Below are 26,986 nucleotides of genomic sequence, written 5' to 3' on the forward strand. Positions count from 1 at the left end.
CGATGATAATCACAGTACCTTGGATTAGCCTTTTCCTCCGTTGTTGGTGGTCGTGGAGTGTAAGGTAAGTTTATTTGTCCATCCCTAACCCATTCTTGGAGAAGAGCTCTCACTCTATCTAAAGGTACTGAAAACGGTGGAGAAGAGTCATTCTCCTCATCTAGCCCTCTCCTAGGGACATCTCTTCGAGGACGTAAATTTGCTCGAATTGGACCCCTTCTTTCTCTACCTCCTCCTTGGATGGCATTCACCGTTGGGTTATTCCTTCTACCAAAGCGAGTGAGTCCCTTTTGTCTAAAAACTGTATTATTGGTCCTTCGTGCAGCTTCCACTAGTGTAGCGAAGGTTGGAAGAGGTAGATTCTCCAAGTGTAACCTGTATTCATCAAACATCCCCTGAATACACACTTTTACCAACTCTTTCTCATCATGAGATTCTTGTATGTCCAGCACTCTTTCTCTAAAACGTTGGATATACTCCATTAAATCCTCCCTAGACTTTTGAAACTCTCTTCCAAGATCAACGAGAGTAACCTTCTCTTGAGTAGAAAAGAACTTTTCCCCAAACATCCTACACATCTGATTCCAAGATTGAACAGAACCAGGAGTAAGGTTAACATACCATGTATAAGCCTTCTCAGTGAGAGACTTGGAGAATTCTTTCAACTTCAGGTCATCATCCAATCCAGCTACTCCAAGAGTCTCCACAAATTTCATGACATGTTCGCGTGCATCACCAGTCTTTCCATTAAATTGTTTGAACTTAGGGCTAGTATAGTCTTTAGGATATGGTTTTGCAGCTACACTAGCCGGGTAAGGCAACTTGAGATCAAACTCAGAAAAATTCAAACTCTTGTTCTTCTGATCTAACAACTTTTGGAGCTCTTCCAGTGTTACAAATCCTTGAGTAGGAATAGGTGGGATTACTGCAGTAGAAGTAGTAGTTGGAGTAACTGCAATAGTGGTGTTGGTAGGGTTAGGGTTTGCAGCAACTACTACATCAACTGCACCTTCTCCATTGCCTCCATTCTCCTCAATGTTTGTAACTAGATGAGTGACCCCAGCAGGTGCACTCTCATTAGGATGCACAGATTGAGCTTGAAAAGTGGTGACAGTAGAGGATGCAAATTGAGATATAGTGTCCATCATTCGCTTATTATTGTCCTCCAAAATTTGCATCCTCTCTTGGGAAGTTTGAATCATTCTCATCAGATCTTGAATGTAGGAAGGAACAGGCGCATCCTGGTTGCCAATGGAACTCTCCATCTTTTTCGAAAACAAGAAATTTCAGCAGTAAAAGTCTTACTTAATGCAATCACTCCTCCCCAGTGGAGTCGCCAAAATGTAAAGGGGGTTCTTGTGATAGGGAGAGGAAGTGTTGCAAACAAGTAAAAGGATGTGCCAGAGGAGGCAGAGAGGAAGATTGAAGCAGTTCCTGAAGTACTAAGTGCTGTGACAGGTGGAAGACAATAAGAAAAGAATTAAAGAGACTTAGAGAGTACAAGATAATTAGAGAGAGAATTTAGAGAGAGAAGCTCTCAAGTCGAGAATGTGTTAGCTTGGAGAGGAAAAGAAGAGAGTTCTTTCAAATGAATTGTGAGGCTCTATATATAGTGCTAAAAGTGGCTGTTACATAAGAATAGGCTTTAATGCGTCTCATGAATGACATTATTATGAAGAATATTAATGTAAGTAACCGTTACTGTAATTGAATGTAGTAAGACTTGTTCTCAAGTAAAGGTAATAGAAAAGAGGTGTAAAAGAATAGGTACAAGAGAAGAAGCTGTACGAGAATAGGTACAAGAGAGTAAGCTGTACATGAATAAGTATACGAGAACAAGATAGGAGGGTGAAACACTTGTACTTCAGGAAAGGGTTAAGAGGAAGACCTCTTAACTACCTCCATATCTCTGCCACCAAGCCAAACTCTCTGAAACATCCCAAGATGAAAGTAACCCCTGAACCCTGTCACTTATTCTGAGTTACTTTCACTGTCATCCAAGTGAAACAGTTATTCTATTCAAAGTGGTTGTTCTACTTGTATTAGTTTTTCTATATGGAGTAATACTTTACTTTTTCTAATTGTTCTGCTTTAAGTAATACTTGAAGTAGCGCTTCACTTGTTCTGCGTGAAGTAGCGCTTCACTTGTTCTCTATATAATATTATGTTGTAACATAATTCTTTAGAGTAACGGTATTAACCAAAATCTAGTATCTACAATCACAATTTCTGTATTTAACTAGACCACCAGATTGTGGGAATTTAATACTGAAGATATGGTTTCCTTTTGGGTCATGACACTGCAGATACAGTGAAAACAGCAGTTCATTGGGTTCCCTGAGTCCCATATCTTGGTGGGCTCTTGAAGTTAAAAGCTTGGGCTAACAACAGGGTTTTGTGGACCAAAGGAAAAGGCACATACTCGATTGAGATTTAGACAATTACACTTCTTTGACATATGCTTGTTATTGCCACCCACCAAGGCAAAAGTTGTCTCCTTTTCTTCCAGCTCCTTGGATCCTCCTGGTCTCACCTCATCATGGAATTCTTAGATGACCATTTTACCCTAATAATTTTTTGCATGGTAAATTTCTGTTACATGTGAAGTTGAAACAATTTTGTATATATTTTTTATTTAAAAAAAAACGATTTCTACTCTTAAAACAAAAAAGCATGCACCTAATTAATTTTGAAATCTTCAAGCAGATACATTTTGGAAATAGGATCATGAATCAAACTGTTATACACTTTAATTTATGTGGAACCATGCATGGCTACAAAATGCAACTATAGCTTGATGATGGGTTTATGGTAGACTAGACTAGTAGAGAATGCTAAGGCAAAAAGATCAAAATTTTACCAAGGAAATGGAAACTAAAAAGGAAGAAAAGAAAACAGAAGAAACTGAAGTTCTCTTGTTTTCTTTGCCTCCCTGCTTTTGTACACAAAGCTGCAAGTTTACAACATCATCAATGAGCAATGGCAAGCATTTTAGGGTCTTGGAGAACATAGTTAATTGCAAGTTGGGTATATAAGTAATTTTGAAGGACAGCATCTGAAGCTCTCGTGGACCTTTGCTTCTGATTAGTTTATTTCCTCATGGCACATAATGATTTTGTGTTTCTTTCTGGTCAACAAAACCAAGGAAAGCAAGCAAAGAAAGAATGCTTCCAAATGATAAGACTCCTTGCTCATTTGTTACCTTTTTTGACTATCTCTTCAGCTTGTTTTTACTCTGTCCTTTCACTCTCCCTCAAGTCATGTAAGCAATGTCCTTCAAAGTACTGTACATTTGAACCTCTATATAGAGTTAAGTAGTTTACTTTACTTGCTCAAGTTCTCAGCAATCTATAGCTTTTTATCTATTTTTTCCTTGGTTTCAAATTTCATATCTCGTACATGAGGTGACCATCGGTTTTTACTAAGATCAATCAAACAAAGACATCCAACTTCAAAAGTACTTTGCCAGATACATGGCTCAACAGGTAATGCTTGTCTTCTCTCAGTTCAATAGTATATTCTCTCGTGGGTTGTCTCTCAGATTTTTTAGTTCTCTTATCTTATAATTGTGGGTCTGTGTTTTCTTCTTATAATTTCTCTGATAATGTGTCTACTTCTTTGTCACATTGTTTTTGTTTCTCATGATAGTACAGTTATGACAAGCTTATCCTTTTTTTTCCCTTCTTTTTAGTTCATTTTATTCTCTGTGATGTTGATTGCTTGAAGGGTTCTGAATCACATATCTGATGATTTGATTTGATTTGATTGCAGGAAGAAGGTTGGCCCCTGGGATTGCAGCCGCTGAACGTGAGAGTTGGGCTGGCAAGAAACCATGATTACTCAGGATCAATATCATTCAACACTATGCTCACTGGTTCTCCAACTTCCTCTACAGATTCCTCTTCAGATTTAGACACAGAGGTCAGTGGGAAACTACAGAAATTTTGGTTAAAAATTTTTTTGCTTACATTGGTCTTGTCTTTGGCAGTTGTCTTAGGTTTTTCAGTTTTCATATCCCCAGGGTCCTATTTCCATATGTCATGGATCATGATTGTATTGTACCTCTGTAGCCTTTTGGTGTTTTTCAGTTGTTTTCTTCATGCACAAATATTCTTGGTAGTTTCGAAATTTTACCGGAGAAAAATGCTTTTTTATTTTTCTTTTCTTCTTTATAATGTAATAAGTGTCTCAATTAACAGTCAATACCCATTTGCAAGAACATTGATTGGTATCAATAAATCATTATGCTGGGCGCAGAAAGTTTCTATTAATGCAGCATTGAATTTCCCTTTTCTCCTACTCCATATAATGGTTTTTGACCAAGTTTGCTAGATGGTAGTTAAAATTAAAGGCTTAAAGACTCTGTCACAGGCTTTTGAGTTGTCATCTTGAGCCTGATTTGGTGCTTTCTACCATAGTAGTTGTAATATTACAGTGGTATTTGGTGCCTTCGCTCAGAGTCAAGCCTTCAAGTTGCTACCAGCTCATAATAATTGCAACACCTGTAGCGGGCATGACTTTTTTGATATGTGCTGGAGATTACAGAGTAGTGTCAGCAGACTGAGCTCTACTGTTGCATGATGCTCCTAGATCAGATGTCAGACGAAGGACATATATGATTAAATATGATAGATTTTTTGTAAACAAACTGAAAAATGTGCTAGAGATTTCAACTGCAATAATGATTTTAACTTCTTGTTTATTTCCTGATATTATCTTTTGCTCAGATTGCTGAGTTAATGCATGTCTCATATTGTCTGGATTTGGTGTGTCAAGAAATGGTAGAAATACTTGTACGAACTTATGACAAAAGCATTTATCTGACATAACGATTGGAGCCAAAAACTTCTCACTATCTGTTAAGATTCACTAAGATTGTTGAAGTCCATACTGTTCCTGCTCTTTTGCATGTAATAAGATACTAAATTGTTTCAAAGCATCATGAAACAACTAATTCAAATTCTGATTTTCACCATGACTTTGATTTGGTTCTGGGATGACAAATTATGCTTCTATAGCCCATAGGCACTTGGGAGTGTCTGATAATCTGCTCACAATGACGACGGAACATCTTTACTTCAAATGATCTTCCTCCAAGCTAGTGCTTTCTGTAGTTGGATGCAGTAGATGATTTGTATGTTTCATACTGATCTAACCCTGTTGGCCCAAAGTGCGTATCTCATTAACTCTTCTTCGCTTGATTTCAGTCAACTGGGTCATTTTTCCATGACAATAGCATTACACTCGGGAGCCTAATTGGGGTTTCTAGCATCTTGGAACTCTCTAAAAGATCTGTCAGAGGAAGGAAAGCTGAAGCAGCAACAAGAGAAAAAAGGAGCAACAACAGCAACAAGTCAAGAATTTGGCTCTTTTCTTTATGTTCAAGGGATAGTACTGATGCTGAGAATGTCAATGCAAACAATGCTCCATCACTCGGTCATTTCCTCGCGGTGGAGAGAAGAGCTGCTAGTGAATATAGAAGGAACCACATTCCTACTATCTATGGGCCCGACGAACTTGCCCTGGCTCAGCCTAATTTAGAATCCAACTCCCTATTTGTCAATGGCTGCGTTGCTCCTCCTCAAACAAGCTCATCAGAGAATGCTGGATTAGATAATGGTAACGGGCATGGAGTCCCAGTGCTGCTCTCATGCATGTGTGGACAACCCTCCATCTGAAAGTATTGGTCTGATTGAATGGATTTCATGTTTCAGGAAGGAATAATCTACTTTCTCCCCTTTTGTTGAGTTCCTTGAATCTTGCTTCTTTCTTGTGCTTAACATTTGAATGCTAATAACCATATAATTATTTGATTTGATAAAAAGTTTAGTTAACCAGGCCAAGAAAAAGCCACTGCTTGGGCCATAAGGCCAATATCCAGTCATTTGTTACACATCACCTCTAACTATCGAAGAACACATCAAGAAAGAAAGATGGAAAAGAAATAAATAAAACGGATGCTGAGCTGTGCAAAAATGTATCATTCAAACGTACTAATATAAGTTTTAGATTATATTTTTTGTATAGGAAACACATTTTTGTGATTATAATGTTAAGAGAAGTGACCCTTTGATGTATAAATTTTACTATCCTATGTATCGTTGAATTTCTCCCTTTGATGTATTAATTAATCAAATATTATCATCTCAATAAATAAATTTTAAAAAATTTTATGTATTTATAAAATAACACTATATATTTAAATATATATATATATATATAGATACGATATATAAACATAATTATCATTATTATTTATTATACGATATATCATAATATTTATAAAAAATGATACATAATATAATTATATCATATTTAATCAAATATCAAAAAATTTTGTACGATATACGTTACCTATCGTTAAGACTTTGAGGAAAAGTCTTGTTGGAAAACGTGTCGGTGAATATTTCCTTCTAGATCCCAAACAACAAGCTCCGGTCTAGATCCAGACCCAACCCCTCGTTTATGTATGAAAACAAAATACAATAATTAATTCCAAAAAAGATATTAATTTGGCCCCTTTTATCGCAGATATTTTTTTAATGATATTTTTAGGCGTGATTTGCTGTTTTGCAACCTCTAGGAAAGCGCATCGTCCAATTAAATAACGGCGGCTTATTTTGCTTCTCCTGTATGAGCATGACAATTCCCCAGAAATTCATGTGAATTTCCAACCCCTTTTCTGTTATGTTATTGGGTTTCATATTAGCGAAAAGGTTTTGAAGGATTCCTAAAGTTTTAATTTAATATCTTAAAGATCCAACGAAAAGGGGACCTTTTCGTAGATATTTTCCCTAATCTTTGATATTTTAATTGTACAGTAAACAAGCCAAATCAGTTCAACCACAACCTGCTTTGATGGAAAATTTGTGCCTCATCTTTGACTGCTATTACTGCCAGTTTTAATTGCTTTTATTAAAAGATAAAGATTAAGAAAGTTTGAGGTGAGTGTTCCATAAGCCAATGAAAATTTTCCTGGAAAATTTAAAAGAAAAAATAGAGAGAAAAAACTGATAAAGTTTGCAAGGTACAAGGAATTATTCAAGCTCTGACATTTCCACTGTTTTCCAACAGGAGATTATGTACAAAGGGAAAAAAATAAATTTATATTTTCAAGAGTTGAATTATGAGCTCTTTACATTTTTTTTAAACTATGGTAATGCTTGACCACGTGGTTCTATTGTTTGTTTACCTTGTTCGAAGAATGTAAAAAGTCAATAGCGAAATAAAGAATTTGTTGTAAAGTTTAATTTATCGGTAAAAAAATAATAAATTGCTTGGTTACCTAATTGGAAGAAGTTTTGATTTCTTGCTTAATTAAATCCTATGATCGAATTAAAAATAACAGAAGGTTGAATTCTCTTTGTTGCTAAATAAAAAAGCATAATTAAGTGAGTCTTATAATAAAAGAAACTTTTGAAAACGTGATTATGGAAGTAATCAGAGATTTAAGCACTAAGTACGTCCTCTTCGGGCTTGAATAAATTCTTACCTTTTCCTACCCACTAAGAGCATAATTATTAAAAGAAGCAAAAATCTAAAGATTAATTGGTAAATTGGAAGTAAGTTAGAAGGAAAGTAACAATGAAGGTACAAGTTGATATCTAACTTACCCAATTCCCACGCACATCACAACCAAAAAACAAAAAATGGCATGAGTGGTTAAATAAATACTAATGCTACTTGATTAGTAAATAAATTTAAAAATTAAAAATTTTATAAGATAAATATTCATAATTTTAAAAATTTTTATTTTTATACATTTATAAAGTAAAATTTTATAATTAAATGATAATATAAAATTTATACATTGATAATACATCAGATATAATTTCATAAATTATTAAATCATGATTTAATCTCAATCAATGATTTTTTTAAAAAGCAATAATTTGAGTCGAATACAACTATTGAGTTCTCATTTTAAGACTTTGAAAGTGAAATTTATTTTCGTAGATAACGGCCGAAGTTAGAAAATAACATAACGTTGAAATCAAACTAAAAAAACAAAACATCAAAATCAAATAAACTAATAATCCACCCAAAAGAAGAAGTCATTAGTCAAAAACGTAGAGACGAAAAGACCTTACCAATAAAAATATAGCCCTATTTTGAAAGGAAAAGAAAACTGGATGGGGATGGTTGTTTGTTTTTTGTAAGACATGGGCCATGCCATCCCCATACATCATTCACCATGCATAGCAAACAGGGTGGTACATGCTACATGTCCTATATCTTTATACCTTTATATAACGAAAACAAAAGAAAAAACAAAATACTTGTTATCATGTAAGAAGCGAAAAGGCCTACCAAAATGGACCCCCTACTTAGGTGTCCCTCCCCATTGATTTTGCCTTTCCTTTCACTCTTTGGCCCTACCATACTACTATCTACTTCAAGTTCCACATGTCACCCTCACTCTTTCTTCTCCATTCGCCCTTTTTCAAGTACCATTTGTCACCCTTACTCATATCAAACATTAAAATTCATTATTGGATTATAAAATAAGATTACCTCATTTTAATTTAAATAAAAAATAAACCGAAGTGATCCGACATTTATAATAATAAAAATTATTAAAATAATTTTATTCATATCACTTTGGATCAGATAAATTCAAGAAATTTAAGGGTTTTGGTATAAATTATTGAATGAGTACTTTGGTTATGTATTATAAGGTACTCAAGTTAATTAAAAAATGGAGACAATATCACATGAAAACCAACATCCAAACATGATTTCCCTATTTATACCTTAATTTGAAATTTGGTTTATACATTATACATAAATAGGGGAGGGGGGGTGGGGGGGAATCAAACTATATAATTATGTTACATCTCAATCAACACTCTCCTATCCATTGGAAAGAGGACATGATATGGGGTTTTGGTGGGGTCAAGGCCCAATTCAAGACTATACCCTTTTGACTCTTTCCAAAGGGTTCTTTAACAAATTTTAGGGAGCAGCCATGGAAGAATGTTGAAATTTACCTTTTAGAAGAAAAAGAATTCCTTTTCTTTTTGTTATTTTTTTTTTCAATACTAATTCAGGCATCTAACAGGCCCCCTCAGGAAGACCAGTGCTACTTCAATCTCAAGTAAACAAAGATTACAACAATAGGACCCCACGCAGCTATTAACAAACTTACCAACCCAAACCTGCAACTCACTTCTTTGCTTATTTCCTTCCCCCAAAACCTACATAGCAAATGGACCTCTACCTATATATACCAAATGGGTCCAGTCCTCACCATAATTGCTTGATTTTTCTCTGGCCCCCTTTTGTTTTTTTGTTTTTCCATTGAAGCAGAAGGGAATATCCTTGATTGACAGCTTGAAAATTTTAATTAGCAAGAGCTGCCAAAACGCCCAAGTTTCAAGGCTTATCAATCCATTCATTTTCTGCAGCAATCCTTCCTGAGCCACGGCCTCCCATCTTGCTAAATGAACCAACTGCGGATAAGCTCTTGAAGCTGCTGCTTCCCTCACAGAAATTCCTTGATTTTCTCAATTTCCTCACCTTTGAGGAACTCATGTCACCAATATCCTGATCAGTATCATCATAATTTTTTATCTTGGCTACCACCAATCGGACAATGGTGCTTCGGCAAAAGGGGCATACTGGGGGTGTTAAACTCGCAGTCGTGGGGTTGGGCTTGTTGTGGCAGCACAGGGCTAGAGTGCATTGTGCACACATCTGGTGGCCACAGTCTTGAACTTCAATTGTGCAGATCTGCTCAAAGCATATACAGCATACTTCGGTATCGCTCGCCTGCATCAAAGAATTCCCTAGTGAATATATCAGTTCCATCATTGCCAGCTACCAACTGTTACAAATAGTTCATTTACTAAAAGGAAATATGGTCCTTGACAACTTACAGCCAACAGCTAATTAGTAGGGTCAAAGCAAAAATGGATTATAGTGACCTAATTATAGGTTTTAGAGCATGCCAAAGTAAAAAACTTTATGCTGTAAATTGCTAGAGCATGAAACTCAAGACTTTGTATCACATCTTAGCTTTGATGCCCGGAGGACCAAACTCAAACCTAGGGTCCAGGACAAGTCTGAACATTTAATCACAAAGAAAGACAGACTGCCAAGATCAGAACTAAAACCACTGGGGATCAATAGTCTAATGGATAGCATATCAAGCAAAGACAAAATGATTTAAGTTATACACTAAATAGATTTTAACAAACATTCAATAAAGACTCATGGTCCAAGTCTTCAGTAAAGATAAGGGAAAAAAAGAACACTTAGAGATTGAACATTGTCGGTCAAATTAGACAACTCAGAGTTAAAGAAACTAACTTTGAACAAAAAACAAGTTAGTTAAGCTAAAAATGGAAATTAAACACATGGCTTTGGGTCTAAAATATTCAAGTACTGCCCCCGGGAATTTTCAAAACAATTGGATTTTAGCTAACTGAATTTGGTTTTAAAATTACAAAAGAAAAAGTAAACAAAACATTTTAAGGAAGGCATCTGATACTTTACCTCAGAAATACTGTCATCTAGCCCAGAGTCAGAATGAGAGGGTGAAGGAAGTGAGTAAGCTGTTCCCTTCAGGATGTTCTTTTCCCTTTCCCTGTTTGCCTCCATTAAGGCCTGTTCCAATAGTACTTTTGCCTCCTCATTGAGCTCACTAATGAACTTTAAAGGTGCTGGCCAGACAAGAGGCTCTGCTGATGAAGGATTTAGCAGAGCCGCGCATGCTCCATGCTTGTGCTTTAGAGCAACTACATATGGTATTCTCCTGTAAAGGTATGAACATAACAAAAGCAAGCCTTAACAAAAATAATTATAAGCCAAAAGGAAAAATAATAATGACATGCTCAAATTTTACAGCCAAAATAATTACATGTGTATTATCTACACATGCAAGAGAAAATGAGTGACAAAAGCATCAACGCCTGGGAATAGAACCCCACCAGTTTACATAAGAGCATGTAGGACAAGATAGATTGACTCGAATATCATGAGACTAACTGAGGAATCTCTCGAAATGCTTTCATTCAAAACTTCGAGGACAAAAGATCATTGATAAAATAATCATTTAGACATCCATATAAATAAAAACATTAAACTATACCCAGATGCATCTCTTTGAAGACGATCTGCACCCCATGCCAACAACTTGCGGATGCAATCAAGAGATCCCCCTCTAGCAGCCAAATGAAGAGGAGTGCTTCCTGGACAACTGAAAAGAACAGATTTTCAATCATTTTATCCATTTGTGAAAGATTAAAATGAATAATCAATAATGATCAATAACTTCACATGAACTATTACCCATATCCACCCGTTGAAGCACAAACAAGAGCACCATTGTCCAACAGGATATGTAAGCAATCAGGCCGTCTTTGACGGGCTGCTAAGTGCAAGGGAGTGGCTCCCCTAGCATCTCTTGTATTCACGAACCTTACATATCCCCTGATACCAAATCCGATCCAAAAATATAAGATTAACTAAAAACTGAGATCAATCACCCAAATTAATCAAAATAGATTAAGAAAAAAGAAAGTCAAACAATCTTGTGAGGAAAAAGACCCCCCACCAAGAAACAGCTACAGGGCTAGATTGAGCAGCAGAGAGGATTGCTTGAAGGCAGTCAGAGTGACCATAATAGGCTGCGTAGTGCAAGCAAGTTCTTCCATGAAGGGAATCAAACATTAAGATCTGAAAAGCATAAATCAGATCATTCAAATCAAAATTATATTTAGTAAAACAAATAAATGGATTAAATTGAAACTTATAAAAAAAACCCCGGGAATTAAACACAAAAATAAGGAAGAAAAATGGCTCACATTTGCCCCGGCTTCAATGAGCTTCTTCACACAGGAGATCTTCCCATGCATTGCAGCCAACATAAGTGGAGTCTAAAAACATTGAAAAGGAAACAAATTGAAAAACTAATTAAAGCAAATAGATAACCAAAAAGAAGTTAAAACTTTCAGAAAGAAAAAATTACCTGCTTGTGACGATTCACTACATCCGGATTCATGGATTTCTCCAAAAGCATAGCCAAAATCTACCAACCAAAAGAAGAAAACATCTTCACATCAAGGGATTAAACCGAATATGGTTTCAACAAGCCAAAAAGAAGCTACAAAGAACCAAACTTAATCCAAAGAAAAAAAAAACGCAATCTTCAAAAACCGCAAAAGGGACTACCCACCTCGATCTGGCCATTAGCAGCAGCTATATGAATGGCAGAGTGGCGATCATAAACAGTTGTATGATGTAAAAGATTGGCGTCTCTTTTTAACAAAGCTTCAACTGTTTCAAAATCTCCAACTTGAACTGCACTAAACAATCCATTCTCTTGACTTGTCGCACAACTCAGCCCCTGACCCATCTTTCAAGAAGACAAAAGGCTTTACGCTTCTTCAACCTTTCACCACCGGTCGTCGGCGAGGCGCCCTCCGGTGGTGTTGGTGCGGTGGTGGGTGGTGGTGGTGGCGGCCTGGCTTCTCTCTTAATTTGGCAAAAAGTTCACATTTAAGCAGTTGCCTTTAAAGCGAGTGAAGAAAGAAACGAAGACGAGGAAAAAAAATAAAAAAAAAGTCTTTTTTATTTTTTTATTTTTAGTTTTTTTTTTTAATTGTATTGGAGTTTGTAGGTGCCCGAAGAGGGAAGTGGGAGCTGCCCGTGACAGTCACTGGGACGCAGTTTCGGGCAGTTGTCAGATATTTGTTTTTCGGGGCAAATTAGATTCCCGTCTGAGAAGATCCAAACGATAGATCTCAGCCGTTGATTATTTCTGTCAGTGGGCTTTGGCCGTAGATTGAAAAGGGTAAAATGGAGAGGACAAATCGGTTAAATAAAAACAGTAAAATCTTCAGCCAATGAAATCGCAGCGTGTTTTGGAATTAAGGTTGTTTTACTTAAATACCTTTGTAATTTTTTTTATTTGACTTTTGTATGTTGTCACTTTGGTCTACCGGTCACGAGTCAATTGCCTCCTGCTATCTTTTACCCAAGACAACGACAGTGTCCAAAGACTAAAGAGGCGGTGTCGTTTTATCCGCGGAACCACCTTTTTTTTTAAATTTTTTTATTCTTTTTTCCCTAATTGGCTAATTCATTTATCAAACAGTCAAATTGATTCCTTTTCCTTTTTGTTTTTTCTATTTTAGGTAAGGAGCCGACTTAGCTTGTGCCATAACATGATAATTCAAAATATTTTTATATTTAATATATAGTATAATTTCAATTTAAAATATTAAAATATTGATATAAATTATTTTAAAAAATTTTAATAGCAAACCCAACTTAAATGGACAAGTTCGAATCAAACTCAAATTTTCACGATGTCTACTAAAGTTGGTCAGGTTCGGCTCGACCTATAAACACTTTACTATATATTATAAATTATTGGTAAAAAAAACTTCATTAGTTAGTTTATATTCGTTATACATCTATTAAGCTATAAATAAAAAACTTAGCACTAAAGATTATGAAATTAATAAATTTGGTCATGAAAATAGATATGTGACAAGTATAAACTCCAATATGATCAATATGTAGAATAGAATAACAATTCTTTTATTTTGTGTAAAGTCAAATATCTTTAAAGGAAGAAGACAATTATGTTCATCCATGTACATTTTTGCATAGTTTAAGCATACTTTTCCTCCTAAATGCAAAAGTAGTCTAAAGAAAACATCCCCAAGGAAGGGATTTTCTCCTTTGATCATTTAATATGAAAGAGTTGTAAAAGAAGGCATGAAGAAAAGTGCATCATATATATATCAAATGCCGGGACGAAACAGAATCAAACTGGGTTTGTAAGAGAGCAAATCTGATTCTAGTAAAAGCAATTTCCTTTAAAGAAATATATTTCTTGTAAAAACTTCAACTTTGTTAATTTGAACCAACATTTGGAACCTTTTGGATGATGCCAAACCTAAAGCAAAGTATTTGAATCTTCTTAAGTAATATATATATATGGAAAAGGCATCTCTAGATCCGATTAAATATAGATTTCGAAAAATTTCTAGTTTATAAATATGAAAATATGAAATCTTGTTATGAATTGTGAATCTTAGAAATATAAGAATGTATAGGTTTGTAATTATAATTGTTTGATCAGGTTGACATGAGTATTATTTTGAATTGATAAATGCCCAAGTTTTTTTTTAGGTAAAGTAAGCTGCAATTTATTTTTTAGGCAATTAGATAGGATTTTGAGCAAAACCGCCAATAGTTTTTTAAGCAGTGGCCTTACTTAAAATGGTACATTGGTTTTTGAGAGTTTTTATTTTTACAATTGGAGAGAGTGTTTTTTTTTTTTTTATAATTTGAAAAAGAGAGATTCGAACTTTGTTCTGTAAATAAAGAGATTATGTATTAATCAATGAATCAAATGCTCGACTGCACACTGATTTTCAAAGTTAATAAATATGCTTTCTAAAATAAAAATTTTGACTTTCAACATATAGAAGAACATTGTTGAGTTGTGCTGTATGCAAAGTCTTAATCTATTTATTTAAGCAATTTCTTGGCCTAAGTAATTGATGGGGTTGTTCTTGATCTTGCAATAACGGATTTCCTATCCATTGTCTTATAATATATTTGGGCAGCGTTTGTTTTATGTGATGTGTAAAGTAAAACTCAGAAACATATAATTTTGTCCTATACCATCGGACAGCATGAATTACAGCTCAATTTTTACACATTATTATTAGACCAAAGGATACCCAATGTTTTGCAATTTGAACAACTGTTCCAATAAATTGATGCAAAGTTTCGAAAGCCATTTTCACGTATAGATGCCGGATCGTGTAGCAGTTCCTTGTTTTCCAAAAAAGATTTTTGTCTCTGCTCAGATGGCTGCATGCATGGAACATGATGAACTATCGTCTGCACATGTTCTCACGACAAAACGATAAGAAAAATGAGACAAAAAAAATACAAATTACAAGGTGTGAAAGCAGGTAGGAAAGAAAAAGAATGCAATACCAGCGCCCTGCAAAATCATGGAGTTCATTCACAAATCAATGCAAGTTGCTATAACCTTTGTCATGTCATTCATTAAATATTCTTTTGGTATTTAACCCCCCCAAAAAAACCCATTACCTAAAGTATTAAATCTTCTTGCTCTCTTTGACTTGAAACTTTAAGTTGAAAATTTAAAATTGAAGAAGACTGAAGAATATAATGAGCTAATTCATGCCTTTTAACTTTTGGAAATGGGGTAAAATGTAAGTTTTGTTGTGTATGTGTGTGACCATGGCCGGCAGCCGCATATTCTTTTCTTTCAAGTAACTTGTGGCTGGGTTACTCGAGAATCCTGTAAATGTCAAGGAACAAATCAGTGCTTAACAAACCTTTCATCATTCTCTTTTTTTTTTCTTCTTTAAAATGCTATTTGCCTTTTGGAGAAGCCTCCAAATCGATTTTGAAGGATGGATCCTACCAGGCGTGAGGCATCTAAGAATATTGGATCATGGGCAGGCAGGATTAGATTTGATATGTACCAACAGACAAGTCTATTCACAATTTGAGCAAATCTTCTTCTTTTTTTTTCTCACTTTTTAAAGCATGAAGCCTCATGAACTAACAATTTTCCTTTTCTTTATTTGTTTTGTGTTGACCACTAGAATTGTGATGACTTGTTTAATTCCTAAACAATAATTTGTCCGAATCTATACTTTATAGGTATTTTTAAGGATAGAATGATAGAATTTAACCCTAAACTCCCTAGTCTTTTATAAACCATTAAATCAAACTTGAGTTGTTATTTTGCGAATATTTATTATAAAATTTTCAAGTGAAGTAGTTCTATCTGTGGTCCTTATTCTCTTCCCAACTCGTATAATTTTGAACTTAATTTATACATGATAGCATTGAAACCCTATATATCCTTCAATAATACTAAAATCTCAAGCTAGCCTTTTTTTGGACTCTTTCAATTTAAACAAGTATTCCTAAACTTTCCTGGAAAGTGGGAAGAATGGGATCGAGGGTAGGGGGGAGGTATGTTTAATGTAAATCAAGCTATCTTTACAAGTATAAAGGGCACAAAATGTCGGTGCTAGCAATTTATAAAGCAAATTACTAGACTACCTAATGAACAAAATTGCATTGGGAAAGGATTTAGCCATTAGAGGGGACCAAAGGCTTAGCCAACAAAGTTACATGCTAGTTGAGGGGGCAAAAGGTCCATCAATTGGGAAAATTAAGAATACTCAACATCATTATGAAAGCATGCATCCATCACTAATTAGGGGGATGTCCCTCTATTATGGTACTCGCTACCCCAAAAAACCATGATAGAAATTATAAGGGCAGATCATGAATCTTCCTCTAGGCTAGTGAAATGTCAATGGATTGATCAATAGTATTTTGTTTTTTCATGATTTTTATGTGAATAAGACGGCCAATCACTTTCCTCTTACCATGGTGATTTTGATTATAAACCCAATCTTTTATTTTCTACAAAGAGGAAAAAAGGAAAAATGTAATGCTGAAGACAATAATCATGAAGCCAACTCATGAACAAACAGTATCAATTTCTCCCCTTGATTATAGCTTAAGTGAACAAAAAGTTGAAAAAAGAGTAGTAGTTAGGATAGATCTAATGGGGTTTTTCTACCTATTTAACTATTTTTTTAAACAAGTTTTCCTTCACAATATCTGAATATATTTAATACTTAATACATTCATGGAAAAACAAATGCAACTGTCCATTGCCTTTTTTTCCATGTTAAGATTGAAATAATTTGGCAAAAAAGCTTAAAGAGAAAGAACCCAAAAGATGTCATGTTATCACTATTTGGTGGGTTCCATTGATTTTTTTGGAATCCCATCATGCACTGATCATGATATATACATATATCCAAGTAAGAAGCCCCTCTAACTGAGGATCCAAAGCTATTATCTTTGGGACCATGCATCTCCTTTGACTCCACATCAACCGCAAATGGCTATTGGCTATTCCCAATAATTTATCAGTCAACGCTGAAGCAACGGAATATATGAATATGCTAATGCAGCTTATCTCCAGGAATGAACGCTGCCCCCCATAACTAATGGCTCACAAAGATTGCTTACTTCTACTTTAAACAGCTCTTTTTATTCCTTCTCTTTTATGCAGAGCCATTTATGCTACGGAAAGTTTATACATGTTACCTATGGACTCGGAATAGGGTATTAGACACGGTACACGTTTACATCATGTTTTTGATAATGTAAACATTGTCATACTCGTTTAAACAAGGAAGTACTCAAAAATTATCGAACACAAATACCTTAAGATAAAGTGAAAAAAATTCGTATAATCTACAATAAGACGAGGGTTTCGAAACCCCCTTTCCATCCAAAAATAATAATAAAATAACCTTGAGAAAATTCTTCGGTTACAACTTAGATTTCTTGACATTTTTGTTGATTTTTTTGGTGTGTATGTATATATTTGAGGTTTCAAAGAAGTGTTTGTTGGACTTGAAAAGGAGGAAAGGTGGATGGCGACGTTTTGCCAACCATCCTGCAGGAAAATAAGGCAAAAATACATTTAAAAAATGACTCTAATATATAAATATGTACAATTAAAGAAAATGCCTAATACTAGTAATTTCCTGAGTGTATTAGCCAAAGAGACCTCTCACCTTAAACTTTGAGTAAAAACTAATTTGATTAAGGATTAAATTTAGACATTTTCAGGCATTTGTATGGAACACGTGAAACAAAAAAGAATAGAGAAGGAAAACATGTCAAATTGCCAATGGCGGCCGATGTAACTGGTTGATATGCTTGGTTAATTTTAGAGCTTTCTCTGTTTATGTATAACCGGTTGATGTAAGTAGGTCTTCAAGCAAAGGCAAATCCATGCTTGAGGGAAATTAGCCCAATATTGAATTTCTGACCTATTCAAACAAGAATAGAGATATTTTAATTTAAAAATGTTTTTCCATATTAGTATAAGATATCTGGTTGAACCTAGCTAACAACTGATCATATTAACAACTTTTTCTGATCTTATGAACCCCATAATTAAAATTCCATAGTTAGTTTGTAATTAGCTGAGTCTGAACTCATCAATTGCAGGAAATTTGGTTCTGCAATCAGCAAATTGACTGTCTGCTATATATAAAACAAGTAGTATTTAATTAATTAATATGATTGGTTGCTTAATTATCAGAAAAACTTTTGTTGATGCGTCAAACGAGTTATTTTAATGGAAGATTACATCTGTTTGCTATCCAGGCTTCATGATTATCTTGTTTTCCCTATCAGATCATGCGTGAAAGCTACAGGCATGTGTTATTACGACCCTCCCGATGTTTTTTCTGATGACGAGGAATAATCCATTGGAAAGAAATTCTTACTATCTGCAGAGGTTTTGCTTCACCAAGCTCTTTTTCATTTCCCGTGTAGAGTTTGTAACAACTAACTCCCTCCCGCTTTGACTTCCATTTCTTGATTCTTTCCGACTTCGTTGAATTTTTAAGATGGATATCGAATTTGAAACCAATTCAAATAAGTAGAGACTCTTGTTATATTTATATGAATAAGGTAATCTCAACTTAATCCACTTGAAATTTCTTTATCATTATTGTAATACTTCCCCTTGTGTATAAGGACAACGAACCTATTAAATGATAACTTATCATGAATGAGATTATAATGAAAAAAGTAACATTTCTGATATCACAGTCTAAGTTAAAACAGATTGATTATTTTCAACTTAAAACAAAACAATTCATGGGTTCCAGGTCCTTTACCTGAATGTATGATTTCTTTAAGCAACAGATATTTTTCCTCATGTAGTAGGGAAAAGGATTGAAACGAAAGAGATTGATTAAGCTTTGATTATTATCGGCTTATTTAACAGGCATAATTAATAGAATTTTGAATAAAAAGTGTATGGGACATGATCTGCAAGCAGGCGAAGATTCAATGTTGCTGCAATTTGTACGCTTACATAGCAAGTTGCAAAGATTGTTGGGGATCTTTGGGCCAGATTCCACGTACCCTGCTTTATTCTTCACAATCTCATTGGTTGAGAATATACTAAGCTAATTAAATGAAAGAGAAAGATGATGATCAGGGGTGTCAAGTTGCTGCTTTTACTGGAGAACTAGGAACTTGGAAAACTTAGTTCAACAATGGGAGAAAGAAGAGAAAATTTTTAAAGTAGCTTTCTGCAATGTACACGAAAGTGGATGGGGCCAAAGCAGCATTCCAACACTAATGGGATCTTGCACGTAGCCATCAAAGTGGATACCAAACTTGAGAGTAAAAGAGTTTAATGGTTGTTGTTTTATCAGCTGAAACATATGGATGGGAAGTACGTTTCGTGAAAGATTAGGCATCTTTGGCTGAATTTAATATGTAATTTTTCAATAATGTTAGATTATTAAAATCATATAAAATGTCACCGAAAAAATATATTTAAAATTTCAGTAAATTATACGCAATAATATAATATTTGCCGGCCAGGTCCTTCAGAATAGATGCTGCTTTTGGCTTTTTTTTTTTTTTTTGTAGGAACAGCTTTACATTGAAGAGACAGCAACAAAAGGCATTGCTTTTGGTTTTGTCTTAGAAAGCCCAAAGGACTTGTTAGTTGTTCCATCATCACAGGGATGAAGCTAAAAGCTAGACTTAGGAGGATTAGTTCCTAAAAGATGCAGAGAACGACAGAGTTGTATATAACTATTAGAGGGAAAGTAAAGGTTTGAATGAAGAAATTGAGCAAGGTTTGGCTAACTTGTTAGATTTCATAGACACTTTTGACAAGTAAAACTGAGTTTAGGTAGACGTGATTTTATTCTTTTGCTTTGGCATTTTTTGAATAATTCATGAGTCGTCGTAGTGGACCTAAACTCTAGATTGAGGCTATTTTAATCCTAATTCTTTGGTTGGAAAAAGGAGAAAAAGACAAAGATTTTTTGGCTTACTGTTTTCGTTCAAAAGAATAATTTCTTTCTTTATCAAGGTATATTAAAAAAAAGAAGGAAAGAAAGAGGGGAGAGAGGCTTGTCAACAAAAAAGAAAGAGGGGAGAGGGATTCTAAAGAAATTTCATTTTTTTTTTATTTCATAACTGTGCATTGGGCTAAGGCCCCATTTTCTAATCTAAGATTCGAACTGAAACAATTTGAGCCCAGCCTATTTTGTTTCCTTGGGCGGCTGCAATTATTAGGTGTTTCGGACTTTGGCCCACCAGACAACCCACCATGAAGGGACCCAAAAAGGAAAGGAGGATGAAGAATTAAATCTTGTGCATAAAGTTTTTTGTTAAAAGGAATAAAAAGAATTTTATTCAAACAAAAAGAATATTATGTGATCATTTTTGTACTTGTAAAGTTGATAAAAGTGAAACTAAGTAGATAGTAAAGATTATAAAGTCCAAGCTATAGTCACAGTGGTACCCAATTTTCTTCATCAAAATCTGGACTAGAAAATATATATGGTTGAGGACTGCTAAAGAAGCTTGTGGATTATCATAGAAGAAGAATATGTATCGAATCATACCCATTAAAGAACATTTATTTTAATTATTATGTTGGTAAAGTTAGGAATGAATAATATAACGGGACAAAAGCCATGAAGCTACCAGAGAGCTCTTGCACCTACTAAACTAGTGTTATTTTCACTTGGACACGTCAAAAGCTAGAAGCCTCTATCACAGCTATATATAGCATTCTGATCACAACCAAATCCCCATCGTGGAAAATATATTTGAAGGTTCAAGCCTTTCTTTCTTTAAGCTTACTTTTTATTCGTTGTTCATAGTTTAATTTGCAGGGATGTCACTCATTCCTAGCCTTTTTGGTGGCCGAAGAACCAATGTCTTCGATCCATTTTCTCTAGATGTATGGGATCCCTTTGATGGCTTCTCCAACTCTGCATTGGCTAACAATGTGCCTTCTTCGGCACGCGAAACTTCAGCCTTTGCTAACGCAAGGATTGATTGGAAGGAGACACCGGAAGCTCACGTTTTCAAAGCTGACCTTCCAGGGCTGAAGAAAGAGGAGGTGAAAGTTGAGGTTGAAGAAGGGAGGGTTCTTCAGATAAGTGGGGAGAGGAGCAAAGAGCAAGAAGAGAATAATGACACGTGGCACCGCGTCGAGAGGAGCTGCGGGAAGTTCCTGAGGAGGTTCAGGTTGCCTGAGAATGCAAAGATGGATCAGATTAAGGCTAGCATGGAAAATGGTGTGCTCACTGTTACTGTCCCTAAGGAGGAGGAGAAGAAACCTGAGGTTAAGGCCATTGATATATCTGGCTAAAATATATGGTGAAAACAACTTAAAGTTTCATAGAACTCAATCATGAAAACAATAAGAAAATGTTGTTAGCATTTGTTTGAGTGTGAGGTCTTTCCATTGCATTCCTTATGCTTTTTTTAATTAAAATGATGTAGTAGTGTGTGACAAGGTTTTGAATAAATTTGTGCTTGCTTCGATCTGATCAAACCAGTTTTCTTATGATGTTATAGCTTTTGTGTTAGTATTTCTATTTGTTTATGGAGCCTAATTTTGCAGGAGTAATGGTTTTTTATCAACCAAAATCCAAAGATTATTTGATTCCCTGCCTGCAGGGAGGAGACAGCAGAGAACTACTCTTTAAGCAACACTTTCTTGGCTCGGTGTTTCTATAGCCAGAGAGCTGGTTCAAGCTAAAAATTCTTTCTGTCTGTCATTTCTGTCTCATGGATTGCCAAGTGCAGTGGACCACCATTGCAAGAACGACTATCATCTCCCTGTTCAGTAGTTTACTGTGATACATTATATTCTTCATTCAACATTTTAGCAAAGAACCAAACATCTACTTAATTGAACAGCAATGGTGTTATGAGAAACAAAAATGATAAGTTCCACCTGAATGGCCAGAGAAAATGCTCAAAGTGGGGAATTTTTCCTTTTTAAAGAAAATGAAGTGAATCAAGCAAGAATTTGAGATAAAAAATGATATACTCATAACTGGTGTTCATGACCAGTCATGTACAAAAAAATAGCTGCCTTACAGGTGCGCTCATGATCAAGATTTTGCAGACAAGTAAAATCTATCTGATCAGTTTAATGATGAATGAACAAACTTCAACACAGGAATGTTCAAGCGGAGTTTGGTTGATCTGTTCACCTTGAACAAACAGTAAAATATATTAGGTTAGTCTTTGGAAGTTGCTTACTTGCTTTAGCAATTCCAATGGACTTTGATTGATCTGTTCACTCAGTTTATATTAAAATATAAAAACCAGTAAAAATCTTTGCTTTAATTTGTTTTTTGTCTCCAATGGACACTTGGTGCTACTAATAATCTTCTAGACTTCCAAGTTTTATAGATAAAAAAGTTAACCAAAGCTCTAATGATTGTAACACCCTCGTCTCTTCAATACAAACAATTAAAGATAATCAAAAGTTTCCTTCTAATCGTGGGTATGGGCCAGGAGACAGTGGAGGGCTTTGAAAGTTGAATGCATTGAAAAGGATGGATACTGATGTATCTGAAGGTGGTAGAAGGTTATATAAAAGAGGATCAGCTTCCAATTACGTTCTATCTATTTATCTATTTAATAATTAGAGAAAGTACAAGAAGTCTCTACTCCTTACGTCTTTTGGAAAGGAAAAAGCAAACCAGGACCCTCTTCTCATTTCTATATATAGCTTGCTCATTCCACTTCTCACCCATCGAAGAAGAGATCAAAGCAAAGCCATTTATTACTCTTTTCTCAGAAGATTTCCATCAGCTTCAAAGTTTCCAAACATGTCACTCATTCCCAGCATCCTCGGAGGCCGACGAACCAATGTCTTTGATCCATTTTCACTGGACATATGGGATCCTTTCGATGGCTTCTTTAGCTCAACGCTTGCCAACGTGCCCTATTCAGGACGTGAAGCCTCAGCTTTTGCCAATGCAAGGGTCGACTGGAAAGAGACCCCGGAAGCGCATATCTTCCAAGCTGACCTCCCGGGGCTGAAGAAAGAAGAGATGAAAGTTGAGATTGACGAAGGTAGGATCCTCCAGATAAGTGGGGAGAGGAGCAAAGAAAAAGAAGAGAAGAATGACAAGTGGCACCGCGTCGAGAGGAGCAGTGGCAAGTTCCTGAGGAGGTTCAGGTTGCCTGAAAATGCAAAGATGGATCAGGTTAAGGCTAGCATGGAAAATGGTGTACTTACTGTAACTGTTCCCAAGGCGGAGGAGAAGAAACCTGAAGTCAAACCCATTGAGATTTCTGGCTAAAAAATGTTCGAGTCAAAAAAATTACTATGAAGGGAAAAATGTGTGGCTGTGTTTTGTTTTGTCTCTGTGTTGTCATGGCCTGCTGGATTGAGGATCCTTGTAATTAAATCCAAATAAAGATTGAGTGTTATTTGCTTTCTATCTTATCACTTGTCAGGTTTCCACTTAACTGGATCATCCTTTTACATTTCTGGAACGAAAAGACAGCCTATCAATGTAACCAATAATTAGTACAGCTTACTCAAACTTAAGCTGGGTTATGTTCTGCAGTATGCATACAGAATATCTGTTATTTTTCATTAAGTTCATGGAAACAGGATCCTCTCTCAAGAAAAGAGAAAAGGGAAGAGATTCAGAGACAAACCATACTTAACAAGTTGTGGCTATAGCTCACCTAGAATTAAAGGAATGAATCGAATGATTTTTACTTTCATACCCGGTATGAGTGAAGGCTAGTTACAGAAAGTTGTCAATCTAATTGTTTCAGCTGTTCGATGAAAAAAAAAAAGAAATATATGTACATAGGTGCTAAATCTATATGAGCCAAAATTTGATATCTAAAGGAGAATGCTTCAGTTTTGTATTCTAACATCGACCAAGTTGGTCCTTCAGGTGAGTAGATATCCAAGCACATATTCAAGCATCAATGACCCCTAATCAACCTCTTTAAGGCACTTGCTGTCAAACCAAATACCGAAATTTTGTACATGCATGCAAGAACTGTCCCCAAAGACAAAGCAGCTGCTAAGCATGAAAGGGACAAACAGCTAGGAAGGTCCAAGAGAAAGATGGGCAGTAACACTGCTATCATTTCAATGTTAAAAACTCCTTGACATTTTGCAGGATTCCTTTATCATACGGATTTGTAAACCTCAACTCATGATAATTCTCTCCTGGGTACAACCAATTGAACAAAAATTAGAATAAGGAATAGAACATTACAAATTATGGAATTTCAGAAAAAAGAATTGTGCTATAGAATGTGTCACCTGGTAAGGATGAAGCATTAAGTTGGAACTCTGGATACTTCTTCCAGTTTACCTGGATAAGTCAAAAATCAAAATGAAAATAACAACAGTATGTTGCTTCTTATTATCTATACTGCAGAATAAACAAATGGTTTCAGATAATGCGCATTTGGAAATATATCCAATTTTTTCTTTTATCCATGGTCCACATAGGAACTTACCCACTCTTCAGTTCTGATATTGAAACATATGCAATAGACATGCCAGATCAGAAACAGCCCCTGTATTGACACAAAAATCTGATGAAAGATGTTTTGTCAAGGAAATAAACATCATTGGGTACCTAAAAGATTAAGAAACAAGCACATTCTTCAAAGCCAAAAACCAATAGAAACCTGCCATAGTACTTGCAGAAGAGAAAATAGCAATGTGCTCCTTGCAATTACTGAGATGGGGTTAGTCTATACCAAGAACACCCAGGAAAAGGGGGAAACAATTAATATGTAAGCACTGATAACTTAAATAAAACCATTGCAGCAATGACTTACCTCCAACATATTTCCTTCCAAAACTGGAAATTTTGTGGCGACTGCAAATAAACAAGGGTTTAAGCAATTAAATAATTGTAGCAAAAGAAGGCAAAAATATTCCAATAGTTCACAAAGCATTGGAAGACCCAGCAAGATTTAGTCTCAAAGGTCAAGGTAAAGCATCAGATCATCAAATAATTGCAACACAAGTTAAACATCCAAATGTATCACAGGGTTTTCTTGTAAATTAACAGCTAATAGATTAACAATTCTGGTATCATCAAGCTTATACTTACACTGGGATGAGCAAACAGCGTAAAAAGTTTCAGTAGTAATAAATCCAACAAGAAGAACCATGAAGAAGACATAATTCTTCTGACCTGCAAAATGACATAAAAACATCATCAACCACCTAGGATGATAATATTTAGTTCAGATGATAATAATTTAAAGGGAAGAATGATTAAGATGGTAGCAACAAATCAAAGGACAAATAAAAACATTCCCAAAAGTAAATTGATTTTCATTACCGATACAGTTCCCAAAAGCAGGGCAGTGGTGGTCAAACCCCTGTACATATGTCTTGCAGCTCTTGCAGTATCTTACTCTCATTTGCAAAAGAGAGCTCTGAGAAAGAAAACACCAGGAAGACTGATGAAATTGAGGAAAACATGTGATGAAACTGATTAGAGACTTGAACGAGGTTGATATGGAAAATTTTGTATTTTGAAAGTCACTGATATAATTCAAAGGAGGAAGAATATGCATATTTCAAAACAGACTGAACTTCAGTTTTTTAATAGGTAAATACATCTTGAAACAGGTGAAAAATACAGACACCTAACCCAGTTCTAGCCTTTTGCAGAAATGCACGTGTTACCATGTTTTCTCTATTTGAAGGCTTACATGAACAACCAAAAATGTAACTAAACAACCTCATTGTTAGTTTGAACACCAAGAACAGAACTTTCATCGAGTTTGTCCAAACAAACAGACTCCTGTGCCACAAAACCAGGATCCTTTACCATGATCCTGCCATTAAAGACAACATAATTAGCATGATTGATCAATGATCAACAATATAGCAGAACAAGCTTTCTCTGTGACCTAGCAAATTATAGGTGTTGCAAAAGACAGAAAGAGCAAAGAAAAATAACCTAAATAGACCAATGATGAGCATGATCATCTCTATATTCAACACAATGTCCACAAAACGTGAAATTGCTGCAAATAAGACAAAGAATGGGCTGTTGTAAAACATGCTAATTGCTGAAGAAGCTCAAAGAAGTTAATTGCTTGTATTCATATGATAAAACGATTTTCCCATTTTGACATTCAAATTATTGAACATGGACTAGATAATATCTTGTTGACTAATAATAGCACACCATTATCTCAGTGAGATTAAACTTTATCCAAACAAACAAAGAAACACAGATGCCAAAAATTTGGATTATACTTATGCCAATAAAATTGTCATTTCTCCAAAATGGGAGTGATTAAAATAAGAAAAATTAATGGTAGTGAATGTTACCTTGTCGAACAATAGCAATATAAACACCCCAGAAAAAAAATATATTGAAGAAAACAAAAGCTGGAGCTGATGCATGGAATCCATGAAGACGCCTACACCACCCCCCAAATCCCACGACTGCCAGAAAAACTAAAGCTGCAGATAGAGAGAGAGATTTGTTAAAACTACAGAAAATTAAAACATGAACAGTTTCATATATGTGTTAAGTTAGACAAGAGCACCTGAGATTGTGAGCTGAATGAGGATTGGGGAGGCTGCGAAGAAGAGAGGAACCAGAAAGAGAGCGGACTGAGTGATCAAAACGGAGAAACAGGAAATTGTACAGCGACCAATCAATGTCTGCCAACCTATCACCTTCCTCTGACCATGTAATTGCAGCAGCCCCATCTCTTGAAACCAAATTCACTCATTCAAAAAGCTTCTAGGAACCAAAGTCCCAAAATTCAGTTTTAAAGAAAACAAATACTGACACCATCATTTTTATTACTTCAATCCTTCCCATTTTGGGGGGGTTCTTCAGACTTCACCCACAGTTTCCATGGCTGCCTGCCTATAATCAAAACTAGGAGCCCACGTCAATATGGAGTAATCAGCCCACTACAGCAAATAGTGAACAGTAATCACAATCCAAAAATTGGGTCCAGACTAGGTATCAAGCTGCACTATCCAACCCAAAAGATGAAGCCCTCTTTGTGATGCTGAGTGGTGGCTATTGAAAAAGTGTTTTGAAAACAGTCCCAACCACTTCATCCCATATCTTGA

General features: G+C 35.3%; 5 protein-coding genes across 9 annotated transcripts; 3 read left to right on the forward strand and 2 right to left on the reverse strand.

Annotated features, from left to right (window-relative positions):
- On the forward strand, nucleotides 3,165–5,747 carry LOC18590704 (uncharacterized protein At3g17950). Of its 2 annotated transcripts, none has more exons than XM_007016377.2 (3): nucleotides 3,165–3,485; nucleotides 3,772–3,921; nucleotides 5,208–5,747. In XM_007016377.2, exons 1-3 carry the CDS (start codon nucleotides 3,474–3,476, stop codon nucleotides 5,676–5,678), a joined length of 633 nt encoding a protein of 210 aa, XP_007016439.1. In that variant the 5' UTR covers nucleotides 3,165–3,473; the 3' UTR covers nucleotides 5,679–5,747. The 2 variants fall into 2 exon arrangements, with proteins under 2 accessions (XP_007016439.1, XP_017982233.1); XM_018126744.1 differs by lacking the exon at nucleotides 3,165–3,485 and adding an exon at nucleotides 3,590–3,652.
- On the reverse strand, nucleotides 8,997–12,560 carry LOC18590705 (putative E3 ubiquitin-protein ligase XBAT31). Its single transcript, XM_007016378.2, has 8 exons — nucleotides 12,179–12,560; nucleotides 11,972–12,031; nucleotides 11,808–11,879; nucleotides 11,558–11,679; nucleotides 11,293–11,433; nucleotides 11,093–11,200; nucleotides 10,498–10,756; nucleotides 8,997–9,771 (listed from the first exon to the last, which is right to left on the reverse strand). The coding sequence occupies exons 1-8, from the start codon at nucleotides 12,356–12,358 to the stop codon at nucleotides 9,376–9,378; spliced, it is 1,338 nt and encodes a 445-aa protein (XP_007016440.2). The 5' UTR covers nucleotides 12,359–12,560; the 3' UTR covers nucleotides 8,997–9,375.
- On the forward strand, nucleotides 20,679–21,424 carry LOC18590706 (17.4 kDa class I heat shock protein). The gene has a single exon (XM_007016379.2). The coding sequence runs from the start codon at nucleotides 20,759–20,761 to the stop codon at nucleotides 21,236–21,238; it is 480 nt and encodes a 159-aa protein (XP_007016441.2). The 5' UTR covers nucleotides 20,679–20,758; the 3' UTR covers nucleotides 21,239–21,424.
- Nucleotides 22,474–23,472, forward strand: LOC18590707 (18.1 kDa class I heat shock protein). Its single transcript, XM_007016380.2, has one exon. The coding sequence runs from the start codon at nucleotides 22,716–22,718 to the stop codon at nucleotides 23,190–23,192; it is 477 nt and encodes a 158-aa protein (XP_007016442.2). The 5' UTR covers nucleotides 22,474–22,715; the 3' UTR covers nucleotides 23,193–23,472.
- LOC18590708 (probable palmitoyltransferase ZDHHC12) lies at nucleotides 23,742–26,930 on the reverse strand. Of its 4 annotated transcripts, none has more exons than XM_007016383.2 (11): nucleotides 26,446–26,928; nucleotides 26,225–26,359; nucleotides 25,848–25,914; nucleotides 25,626–25,722; nucleotides 25,221–25,302; nucleotides 24,987–25,070; nucleotides 24,709–24,749; nucleotides 24,556–24,621; nucleotides 24,382–24,441; nucleotides 24,182–24,233; nucleotides 23,742–24,085 (listed from the first exon to the last, which is right to left on the reverse strand). In XM_007016383.2, exons 1-11 carry the CDS (start codon nucleotides 26,609–26,611, stop codon nucleotides 24,000–24,002), a joined length of 936 nt encoding a protein of 311 aa, XP_007016445.1. In that variant the 5' UTR covers nucleotides 26,612–26,928; the 3' UTR covers nucleotides 23,742–23,999. The 4 variants fall into 4 exon arrangements, with proteins under 4 accessions (XP_007016445.1, XP_007016443.1, XP_007016446.2 ...); XM_007016381.2 differs by having other exon boundaries at nucleotides 25,221–25,317; nucleotides 26,446–26,927; XM_007016384.2 differs by lacking the exon at nucleotides 24,556–24,621 and having other exon boundaries at nucleotides 25,221–25,317; nucleotides 26,446–26,927.

The sequence above is a fragment of the Theobroma cacao genome, chromosome 9, assembly GCF_000208745.1.
Source record: "Theobroma cacao cultivar B97-61/B2 chromosome 9, Criollo_cocoa_genome_V2, whole genome shotgun sequence".
NCBI classification, from domain to species: domain Eukaryota; kingdom Viridiplantae; phylum Streptophyta; class Magnoliopsida; order Malvales; family Malvaceae; genus Theobroma; species Theobroma cacao.